The sequence below is a fragment of the Diplotaxodon limnothrissa genome, linkage group LG5, assembly GCF_057381915.1.
Source record: "Diplotaxodon limnothrissa isolate DT_005_m linkage group LG5, D_limnothrissa_male_GT1.1, whole genome shotgun sequence".
NCBI lineage: Eukaryota > Metazoa > Chordata > Actinopteri > Cichliformes > Cichlidae > Diplotaxodon > Diplotaxodon limnothrissa.
In genome coordinates this window covers 34,521,497-34,534,023 of record NC_140600.1, presented here as the reverse complement: position 1 = coordinate 34,534,023, position 12,527 = coordinate 34,521,497, and the positions used below count along the sequence as shown (strand labels likewise).

Sequence of the window (12,527 nt, the reverse complement as noted above, 5' to 3'; positions counted from 1 at the left end):
TAATAGCTAAGCTAGCTAGGTGTCCATCCCAATTCCCACTTAGTCATATATCAATCTGGTTTTATACATAAAATTTTATATACAAATCTGCCCCTGGACTGGTTCCTTACTATCTGTTAAAATATAAAATATGTAAAAACCAAAGTCACTTTCTCTCATAATAGTTTACAAATTTTTATGTATAGAATAAACAACAAAACGACAATATTTGCTTTGTTATGCTGCCCCACTTTACAAAATAATAAGTCAGTTATAAAAGACTGGATTCTTGTAGTTGCTCTTCAAGTTGCACTGAACCTGTTTTGACCTTGATATTTATTTTATGCAATCTGCATATTGTGTTAACTCTTGTAGACTGTGACTTTTAATAATTGCTGTGATGTCTGTTGCCCTCTTGGCCAGGTCATTCAGGGAAAGAAACAAACATTTTCTTTAATCACACTGAGACTTTTACCTAGAGAAAAATGGTAGCGTGGAGATGTATACAGAAAAAAAAAACTATATAAATGAAGCACATCAGAGTTCAGACAGGGTTTGAATGTGATATCTAGCCTTATCTTTGAGTTGATGCAATTATATTGTTTTGATGTAAGCCGTTATTAATCCATTATATAAAAGGTGTAATGACTAATCAGTTAATGCTCTATTTGTTTTCCCTCACAGTAAGGTAATTTACAATGACTATCTTCCCCCATTGCCCCTCTAGGGATCACCTATTGTCCGTGTGCATCTATCTCTTAACAAAGTTTGAATATTCTGACAAAGCTATTCCAACTTTTGAAATTAACTTTGACCGGGGGCGTGCTGGTGGCTTAAAGATAATCACATCAAGGGCATGCAGCCTGACCTGTTTTTGCATCAGTAAGTTTCTGCTCACTGAAAAGCACTTAATCGTCAATTGTTGTCTTGGCTTTTGTGGGAATGTGAATAGCACCTTATTGATTGGAAGCAAAATGTTTTTAATGTTGTAGATGAGATTTCAGGATTGCTAGCTAATGGGAAGATGGAAGCTCGCTGCAATTTATTTTCAAGAAGAGGCCCAAATTGGAAAATCTTTACAGACATAATTAAGGCTTATCTGATAGTATTGTCAGAACTTTTCAGATGCTGTTTTTATTTATTTATTTTACCTACGCAGCAGTGTTTGTTAGGTACCAAAACACAAACATGCACAGCATTGAGATGGGTCTATCCAGAAAAGTAATGAATATAATGTAAAGAGCAGTATTGATGTTTCATCAAAGCTAATGACAGTAAAAACAATGTCCTTGTAACTGGTATTGCATTGTATTGCCATTATTTTGCCAAATAATTTAAAACTATGTCTTTTGTTGATGTTATATTATCAGTTAGATTAGGCTTACCCTAATCGAAGGTGTTACTTTTGTCCTCTGGTTGCAACTATGGGTGAGCTGCATTGTGTATGCCGCTCAAGGATATGGTATGTGGACCAGTGGAGCTACATGGAGTTCAAAGTCAGGCTCCTCCACCTGGGGTATGACCTGGATATAAGTAGCTATGGTGTTTTGGTGTTTCAAATAAGATTTCACTATAACAGATAATTGGTACTAGTGGGACTCTCCTTATAATAATATAGGCATGAAAGCACAAAGGGAAATGTTTTTCAGTCTTCTATGGGGCAAAACTCGTGTCCTGACAAAACATTAACAACAGTCTCTCTTGCACCTTTTCTCAGCACTATGCTTTATACTATCTTTCATACTGGATGACTACTTTCTCTTGAGCTCTGCAGAACACTTGTTTTGTTGGAAAGAACTGTACAGTGGATTTCATATTACTAATCCATGTAATCCAAGTAATCCAGAATTGTTGCTTGTAACGCTTGAAAATCAAATATTTGTTCAATTATTAGAATATGCCATTTTGAACTTGAGTAAATCACTATTCAAACAATATAGCTGTCTCCATCTAGTTCAATGAATGTAACCACAATCATAGGGAAGACTGTTGACTTCACTGTTATCTGAATAACGATCATCAAAACACTCCACAGAGAGGGTAAGCCACAGAAGGTCATGGCTGGAGAAGCTGGCTGTGCGGCTGCTGTATTGAAGCATATTGATAAAAAGTTGAAAAGTGTGGTATTACATTTTTAGTGCAACCACATGGGAATGGGGCAGAATATCAAAAACAAGTTTGGACGTTCAGAGAGGGAATAGAGGTTCAGTGGTTGAAAGTTTTGGTTCCATGCAAGACGGCCCTGAGTTTGTACCCTTCTGCTTGCAGTTATTTTCTATGGGAGCTCCAGCTTCTCCCACAATCACAACATGCGCTCCTCCTCTTGTGACCAAAGTACTGGCTAAATAGATCTCCTAACGCAATGCTCCTTTAAACGATTTAATGTGATTTTCAGTGGATCCAAAAAATATACGTCCAGATGAACAGAATCAGCTTTTGGAGATTTACTTACTTGGATGATTGAGAATGCATCAAGACATACCACGCATTATAAGAAAAAGAAAACACTCTTATATTAAAAAATACAAACACTCTATACAAACTACCCATTTAGAGTCTTGGTATTTGTAGCTTTGTTGTTGTGGTGAGAGATATTTCAGTTTGAAAAAGGCCGTCTCATATATTCTAACCACTGTATATATTTGTGTTTCCAGTTCATGTGAAAGCAGGAACCTGTGAGGTAATTGCTGCACATCGATGCTGCAACAAGAACAAGATCGAAGAGCGATCCCAGACTGTCAAATGCTCCTGCTTCCCTGGACAGGTGGCAGGAACAACAAGAGCAGCTCCATCTTGTGTAGACGGTATGCCAAGCTTCTCATTACAGTTTTGGTGATGATTTGAGACCAAATTCTGATTAGGGTAGAAATGTGGCACGGTGTAAACCTGTCACACCTGTCACTGTGCCTCTGGTGCTTATTTCACTGATCGTTTGGCACAAGGAGTTTCTCGTGAAGCAAAAAATACAATGTTGAGATTGCTGTTGTATAACCCAAAGGCTTCATAATCTTCAAATCAATTCACTTATCAGTTCATTCGCTCAGCTGTTTGTCTGCTTTATATCAGACATGTTCAGTGGAATAGACAGAAGGCCAGGTCATTTAAAATTATGTCAAAAGTGGCCTCAGTTACAGGTGAATCGATCCCTATCTCCTCTTTTCACTGTAATATCTCTGACAAGGCTTCCATATTTTGACAGTTCTCCCTTCACTTTAGAAATGTCAGGGAAAGCTGTTTCTGCCCTATAGGCCTCCTTGAAGCAACAAAAAATCTTGACGCATAAGCTTGCTGCACGCTTTTGTTCTCCTCCTACATACAAACATTCATCCTCCACACACCTTAACACACCTACTCACTACTCTCACTGGCTTGACATTGACCCATGCCCTGTAATTCAGGCCTGAAAACACTCTGGAGCAGGACTGACAGGTCTCCACCACCAGCTAGAGATCAAAGTGCTCTCGTTAATCGCTGTGCTGTGTATAGAAGTCAAAGGCACTTGCTGTTACTTCAGTCAGAGCAGAAGAACGCTACATATTTAAACAGCATGGTGCTAATTGTTTACTCTGCTGTTTTTCTCTTTTCCTTTATTTCCACTTTTATTTTACTCCCAGCATCCATAGTTGCACAGAAGTGGTGGTGCCAGATGCATCCCTGCATGGATGGAGAAGAGTGTAAAGTGCTGCCTGATCTCAAAGGATGGAGCTGCAGTACAGGAAACAAAGTTAAGACAACTAAGGTGTGTTGAGTTCTGTGTTTGAAAGTAAAAAGTGGGTTCGCGCCTTCATTCATTAAATTGCTAAAATCAACACAATGACACAGTGATAACAAAGTCACAGCCTAGAATAAAAGCTGTAAGAAAATGTGACCCTAAAATAACGGGGAGGTGCGAGGTGAAAGAAAAAAGGAAGAAAACCTAAGAAAGCACTGAAAGTTTTTTTTTTCATTAACTTCAGATGAATGAGATCAGAGTAGGCAGAGTAGAAGGCAGCAGGAGAGGAAGATGTGACTCACAGGGGAGAATCAGTGAAGTGTATCTTGAAGCGATCAGCTTCTGCACTGGAAGGGGGTGAGTTAAGTTCAGCAATCTATTTACTTTTAGACCTATTTTGTTGTCTAACTACAGTCAGTTTATTGTATTTTACTTAAGCTACTAATTTGGTTGCAGCATTTAGATGAGGTATTCGGCAATGCAGCAGGCTCTGGGGCAGACCAGGATGTAAAGGGAAGCTGCTGCTGAAATGTACTCTTCCATGCAATACAATTAAAGCCAAAGAATTCTGGCCTCAACCCTCAGTTTATTTTGGCACAACTGAACTCAAAAGCAATTTTATCCACAAAATACCAAGGAATGTGTAAAATGAAGATTGGTATAGCTAGCCAGAAAACAAATCTAGTTTTGTTATATTAGCAAAATAGTAGCAATAGAACTTAACGTACAATAGGCTAAAGTAGGTAGTTTGGACAATTTCTGACTGTGTTCAATCATCCAAATTCTAGATTATGTTAGAAAAATTCGGTTGGTTTATGTGAACAAACTGCCTGGCTTGAGCTGCAGGAGGCAGGACACGGGATGATCGCTCAAGTGTTGTTAAATACACCAGACAATTACATCCTCTTTTCCCACCTTGGCACAATCATTGAAACTTTGTAGGGAGCTGACAGGCTAAATGCGTTTACCGTATTTACTGTTGACTTATCATATGTAAGAGAATATGCACAAAGGGAATTGTCAGGAAAGAGATGGCTGTTTGGAGACACATCACTTTTATTAGTATTTTGAAAAACAAGTTATGGGTACATATTTGCATAACTTTTTAGGTATATGTACAAGTAGCGGTAATTACAAGTATGAAACCTGTACTGTGCTTCATAAATGAGTAACAAATGTAGTACAAAACAATAACCTACAGCACACCAGAAAAATAGATTCGGCCTACCTTTTAGGCTCAGGTGCAGTGACATGGCTTTAACAAGAAGAAAAGTCAGTCATTCACCACCATCTTCCTGCGCACTAAAACCACCAAAGTCGTCTTCTCCAGTGTCGGAAACGAACAGGCTCAGGATGGCTTCGTCATCCACTCTCCGCTTCTCTCCTTCGTTGTCACTTTCAAAACCAAAGAAATCCTCGTTGTCAGTGTCAGAGTCAAACACCCTCAGAAGGGCCGTGGCGGTGTCCTCCTCTCCATCATGCAGCAGTCCAGCCCTTCGAAATCCGTTGGTGATCGTGGATGTTTTCACACTTTTCCACGCTGTCAGAATCCACTGGTGGAGTTGGGCATAACTTGCTTTTCGCAAGTTTATCGCCGCTCATCATCCACGCCTCCCGCTGAACGCGTAGCGCTACTTTGAAGTTTGTTTTTCGTGCTACTTTGTACGGCACTACGTTGCCTGGCGGACGGACATGTGACCAACATACCACTCTTGAACCCTGATCAGGCAACGTAGTGCCGTACAACAGCGGAACAAACAAAACAAATCGTCTTACGATACCACAAAAATCATGGACAATCCATAGAAAAGCAGCACCTGACTAAAAGCCGCAGGGTTCAAAGCTTGTGCAAAAAGTAGCGGCTTATAGCCCGACAATTATGGTAATATATGATCCAACTGCGTCAGCCATGGAGTGAAAGGTGCCAGTTTAAAACTGTTTTGGACTGAAAAGCTCAATCAGGCTTTCTGGAAAACGCTTGGTTCCAAGTAAAGAAGGCAATAAAAATGCATGGTATTGTACACTGACTGGATATTTTATAAGGTACACGTTGCTGGTATCAGTCTGGATCCTCTATTGCCTTTGTGGCATAGATTTAACAAGGTGCTGGAAACATTCCTCAGAGATTTTGGTCTATATCAGCATAACAGCATCATACGGTTGCTGCAAATTTGTCAGCTGCACATTGCTGACTGAGATCAAGATTGTGGAAGCCATTTGAGTGCAGTTACTTTCCAGAAACCAGTTAGAGATGATTTGAGGTTTGTGACAGGTATATTAATCCTCTTGGAAGCATTCGACCGTGTCCCTCGGGGTGTCCTGTGGGAGGTGTTGCGGGAATATGGGGTGTCTGGCCCATTGCTACGGGCCATTCGGTCCCTATACAACCGTTGCAAGAGCTTGGTTCGCATTGCCGGCAATAAGTCGGACTCGTTCCTGGTGGGTGATGGGCTCCGCCAGGGCTGCCCTTTGTCTCCGGTTCTGTTCATAATTTTTATGGACAGGATTTCTAGGCGCAGCCAAGTGGCAGAGGGCTTTCGCTTTGGTGGCCTCAGAATCTCATCTCTGATTTTTGCAGATGATGTGGTTCTGTTGGCTTCATCGGGTGAGGGCCTCCAGCTCGCACTGGAACGGTTCGCAGCCGAGTGTGAAGCAGCGGGAATGAGGATCAGCACCTCCAAATCTGAGGCCATGGTTCTCAGCCGGAAAAGGGTGGAGTGCCCACTCCGGGTCGGGGATGAGTTCCTGCCCCAAGTGGAGGAGTTCAAGTATCTCGGGGTCTTGTTCGCGAGTGATGGGAGAAGGGAGCCGGAGATCGACAGACTGATTGGGGCTGCAGCTGCAGTAATGCGGACGCTGCACCGGTCCGTCGTGGTGAAGAGGGAGCTGAGTGTAAAAGCGAAGCTCTCAATTTACCGGTCGATCTACGTCCCTACCCTCACCTATGGCCACGAGCTGTGGGTAGTGACCGAAAGAACGAGATCGCGGATACAAGCGGCAGAAATGAGCTTCCTCCGAAGGGTGGCTGGCCTCTCCCTTAGAGATAGGGTGAGAAGTTCGGCCATCCGGGAGGGGCTCAGAGTAGAGCAGCTGCTGCTCCACATCGAAAGGAGCCAGCTGAGGTGGTTCGGGCATCTGACAAGGATGCCCCCTGGGCGCCTCTTGGGTGAGGTGTTCCAGGCATGTCCCACCGGGAGGAGGCCCCGGGGCAGACCCAGGACACGCTGGAGAGATTATATCTCTCGGCTGGCCTGGGAACGCCTTGGTATTCCCCCGGATAAGCTGGAGGAGGTGGCTGGGGAGAGGGAGGTCTGGGCCTCTTTGCTTAGGCTGCTGCCCCCGCGACCCGGCCCCGGACAAAGCGGATGAAGATGGATGGATGGATGGAAGCAGCCATCCAATGATGGGTACTAACATGTGAATTTTTCAGCAGAAAATGATAAAGAAGAAGAATTATTAAATATCAGATGTCCAATTTAAGTGATTCTGTGTGAATTGTAGCCTAGCTGACAGGAGTAACATTAATGTGGTCTTCTGCTGCTAATGGAGGCCACATACTTCAAGGTTCAATGCTGTTGTACATTCAGAGATTTGTTCTACTACTAGTTTTTGCACCATTCACTCTAAATTCCAGTGATGGTCGTACAGGAAAATCTCAGTAGATCACCAGTTTCTGAATTACTCAGGACAGCCTGTCTCACACCAAAAACCATGTCACATTCAAAGTCACTTAAATGAACTTTCTTTGTACTTTTGATGCTTGGTTTGAGTCAAAAGTGGGAAGAAAGGTCCCACTTTTCTTCCCATCAAGATGTCAGCAGGTCATCTTCACCATGTCTACATGTGATTGACTGAATAGTTATTTGTGTTAAGGAGTTGAACAGGTGTACCTAATAAAGTTTTCCATTAGTGTATACATATGCTGAACACATAGTAGATGTGAAATTAAGAAATGAAGAATATCACACATTCATATACTGATGATAGGTATGTTATCGGACCGATATAGAGATATGTTCCCTGAGCTACATCATAACAATGCATATAAATAGAGATACTGCCAAACCTTCACCATGTTCTTAAACAACTTTGGAGATGACCTGAGATAAATATAGCATATGCTGTATATTTTATTATGGCTTTAGTTTATTTTATATTTAGCTCCTGTTAAGCAACATTCAAAAGGAATGCTTATTTAATCAGAGCCAATTGTTGTAACATTAGTCACAACTGGTTTCTTTAAACTTTTGTCAGAATGTAATTTTTGGGGGATTTAAGAGATAATCTGACATATCTAAATAGCACTTGTGATGAATTACAATTATTAAATCATGAAATTAGCTCAGGGTTTTAATCACAAGTTGACAGTTGAGCTTGTTTTAAGACAGCCAGCCTGCAAAATATTTAGTGTCAAAATGATTACTGGATTTTCATTTTGTGCTTCATTAATATATGCAATAAGACATTTGTCTTTTTTCTGCATGCATAATTTCACACTCAAAGCAATTAAATCATTACAGGCTGAAAGTCAGATATAATCTTTTATATGACTAGAATAAATATAGAAATACAATTATCATGAGAGTCTGCACTGCAGTTGGTAGTTGACTACTTTGTAAGCAAAAAACAGTTATCGTATCTGTAACAGACAATGTGATTGTACACCACTGAGGTCACTGATACAAGATGGAAACTGCAGCCTCTGATGAACGAAATGTTTCGCATGACTGATCAGATTCGTATACCATGTTGCCATCTCATCCTCAAGGTTTCTGCATTAAGGTTAAGTGAGAGGAGGCTTGAATCACAGCCTGCCTTCGAATAGGCTTGCATTTGACTTCCAAAGTGCAAGAGAGAAGCAAAACAAAGGCAAGCAATGGCAGGAGAAAGACAAACAAACAACGAACAAATATTCCCCCAGGAAGCAAAATTGTCGAGTGGGATATGCTGAAGGAGCCAGGAGGGCTCAAGCTGGAGCACTTCTGGAGATTAATAGAGGTTATCTGGAAGTGTGTTTTGGGTTTGAGGGTGTGGTGGACCTGAAGTGGATGGTAGGTGAGGAGGGGGGACACAGTAGGCCCTTAGCCATCCATCATGGTCCACTGTTTGACTCACCAAACGCCTGTAGTTGAGCTGCCTCTTCCATTATTCATGCCTACAGGAGGCTGGGATGAAGCAGAGCTTTTTATTTTAGCCGGGTTAATAATTCATGCCCTCTCACACAGCCATGGGAAAGCAGAAACAGAGGCACAGACGAGCAGGGGTCCAGGTGGCTAGTAGAACCCGTCAGAACCTCGACTCTTTTTTGATTAGGGAGTCAGCGGGGGTCGCTCCATGCTCATGGCCTTGCTACCTCCCACAGAGAGCAAGCCAGGGACGGCTTATGTTTGCTAGAGGGCTCTGTACCTGAGTATCTCAACAGTTAACATCATTCTGAGGAATGAAGGGAGGGTTTCCTGAGGACTGAGCTCAGGTTCTTAAGTGTGGCATTGGTGCAGTAAATGTTTCTGTGAAGTCTATTACTCTCTGAATAGAAATCCCAACAAATGAAACTGGAGCATATCCAAAAATAGTATTTCAATGATTCAAAATGTAAGCCTTTTAAGTCTTGGTTACAACTTAGGTTGAAAGACATAAACCCTGGTGAAAATTATATTTTACACTCCATTTTTTAGATAATACGTGATTTGGGTAAAGTGTAAAAAGTCCAATAACAGTCATAATTACATTAATTTAAGTAAGTCCGTGTACAGAACGGGAAAGGTCAGAGGTGGCCTGGTTTTACAGTACACTGCATATTGGTTTCTTTGAACTTAGGACTTGCAAGTTTACAGTTTGTTTTGGCTTCACAGCTTTTATCGGTGTCTTTACAAAACCAGTGGGCAGAAATGCTTTAGAGAACAAAAGGTAACCCCACTGTTGTTTACAATACTGCTTTAAGACTGAGCTCAGTTTACACTCTTCAGTCTGTAAGTTATTTTTCATATTTGGAACATTAAGGGTCCAGAACAGACTTTGCAGTACATGCCTCCTACAGTACTTATTGCCCAGCAGTGTTGCTTCGATTAAAAAGAAGTGTCAATTCAGTTATGATGAAGTCACATCAGTAAAGTAGATGTCTTAACACCTCCCTAGGCCCCTTTTCAGACAGCTCCAGTTGTTACCTCTTTCTCAGCATGTCCAGCAGCAGCTAGCGTTATGGTTCTGCTCGTAATGTCAGGAATTATAACCTCGGCTGTTCCTGCTTTTCACTTCTCATCAATCAGAAGACAAAACAAAAAGAGGCTTTCCACTTGACAGGTGCCGCTTGTAGAGAATGTGTTGAAGTGTGCTGATTGATAGCTGTCCAAGAGAGATTTTTTTTTTCCTGTAAAAAAAAAAAAGAAAAAAAAAAAAAAAAAAAGTGAAAATATCTCTTGTTCTCTCTAACATAACTGTGTAAAGTGTATGCATTTTAGCTACAATGTATCAGATAAATTATAGGTGCAGTTCAGCTGAGAGGACAAATAACCCTAGCTGGAATCTAATGTTTTCCGAGACAATATCCACATGAGAAAATAAGTTTTACTGGCCAAACTATAACGGAAAATGCGTATTGTTAAAACAACAAGAAAGAAATAAGCATGAGAAATTCCTTTAAATAGATGGTTTATACTCCAACACAAAGGTAAATTCATTGAAAGGTAATGGAAAAGCAGAACAGTGCTGATGCTGGTTATTCACACTATATCTGGTCTCAAAACAAACCTGTTAGTCCAAAGCTGCTAGTCCAGTAATGACAAGCGGCCTTATTGGAATTTCTTTCCACCGTCCAGGCCTGAAATAAACCCTATACCATCTTCTAATTGATTAAAATGACTATAAAAGAAAATATCAATGAACACAATGGTAGTTTTTTCTTGAAACTGAATCCCAACTATATTGCCAGTCGAAAGCATGAGAATAAAACTGTTTTTTAGAGTTAAAAGGCAGGGAAATGCTCAGCAAATGTTTAATCAATAGACAGCTCAGAAAGATGAGCTAAATACGTTTAATGACAGTTGTTTTGCTTTTTAAATCATTGATTGAGGCTGACATCAACTATGTAATTTGCACAATGAAAACTCTAGAACTGTGAATTAGTCTTTTTGTTACTTAACAATGATGTGCTGATTCTCATGGATATGGCAATAGTGTATACACGAATGTGCTTCTGCATACGTGTGCTTCAGTAGCTATCCATCCAAAGCGGAGTCTTAGATTATTAATGTGACTGACCTGCGGTTGAACAGTCAAGTGTGGTCTTTTATCCTGAAGCAACTTAAGCACTAAACCCGAAGGAGCTGACTTCTGCTGATTCCCCTTTGTGTGTTTACTCCCCAGCAACCATCACAATGACACCCAGAAACCAATGAATGCTAAATGCTTTGATAAGCTTTTGCTAGGCTTCAGGTTTTTGTGACTGCTAACATTGTTTTGCTGTGGTTTTACTCTGTTTAGTGTCCAAGCTTTTTCTCTCTGTCACTAGTTCTTTAAGAGGTCAAATGCCCGTTAGAATCTGCTTCTGCAGTCACAAATGTGTTTGTACTTGTACTTTTCTAACTTTCCTTTTACAATAGAAAACATCTTCAGTGTATAAAAGAAGTTGTGGGGTTTTCACAGTTACTGCGCAATAAAGTGAAATGTAATAATTAAAAATTAAATATTATAAATAAGGATGCAATGTGTCATAGAAAAGACTGTGCGTGTATGGTGGTAATTTACCGGCACAAATACAGGATGCAGAAGACAGGAGTAAAATATTAACAAGCTTTTAATGCTGATAAGTCAAGAAATTACAAAGTCTAACATCTGGGGATGAACAAAGAGCAAAACCACGGAATCCAAACATCCAAGATTTATTGGAATGTACAAGAAGCACAGGGAATCCAGACTCAGAAAACACTAGGAATCCCAATACAGGAAATGTTCTACTACAAGGACACACAACTACACATACAACACAACAAACGACAAATGGGAGAAGTAATGGGTGGAGAACTAACACAGCTGAAGATGATGAACATAACGAGACAGGGCAAGTTAAAGTCAGTACCAGACACAGAACAGCTAGCAAATCAAGCAGGAAGTAAAACACAACTAAACAGGCAAAGGGATTAAGTAATCTGATTCAACAGATAGATTTTTTTTTTTTGTTTGTTAGTTTTTAACAATACAATAATAAGTGCAAATCTAATAACGGATGGCCTGAAAACAGAAATACAGATGAGGTTTTTGTAAAAATGTACCACTTTTTTGTACTTTTAACATAACATTTTATAGTAGTTTCTTTAGAAAGCATAAAATAAAATCTCCCCCCCCCCCCAACCATGGAGATACACGCACATGCACTGCTTGAAACATCAAGTTAAAACTGAGGGATATCTTCCAATTTACACGTAGTGTAAAAACTGCAGAAAGGGTTTAAGGTGTCCTTTGAGAAGGAATGAGAGTAAAAAACAAAATAAATCAGTTTAGACTTGAGGAAAATGAAATGCTGATGCTCACAAATCAGGACATGGCATTATCACAACATTTTAAATTGTCACGAACTAGAGTGAGAAGTATCATGAAGAAATTCAAAGACTGCTGTCATGTTTCGGCTGTGTGGCAGGCAGGGATTGGACCCAAACGCAAACTCACGGGGACAGAACTTGAACTCAAAAGCACAGCTTTATTGCTGGAAAATAGAACACAAGCAATACAAAACTAAACCGGGAAAAGCTAATTAAAATGCATACGGGGAGAATCACACACAGCATGAGGGAGACTACAACACTGACAAAGAGAAACACAGGGCTTAAATACACAGAGGGAT

General features: G+C 40.5%; 1 protein-coding gene across 1 annotated transcript in view; it reads left to right on the top strand.

Moving 5' to 3' along the window:
- Positions 1-9,085, top strand: part of LOC146632721 (chemokine-like protein TAFA-2) — a 35,572-nt gene extending 26,487 nt beyond the window's left edge. The window contains exons 2-6 of the mRNA XM_085353551.1: positions 2,634-2,783; positions 3,594-3,718; positions 3,936-4,048; positions 8,613-8,742; positions 9,005-9,085. Coding sequence (XP_085209677.1) covers positions 2,634-2,783; positions 3,594-3,718; positions 3,936-4,048; positions 8,613-8,742; positions 9,005-9,085 — 599 coding nt within the window. The remainder of the gene's footprint in view (positions 1-2,633; positions 2,784-3,593; positions 3,719-3,935; positions 4,049-8,612; positions 8,743-9,004) is intronic.
- Positions 9,086-12,527: the final 3,442 nt, after the last annotated feature.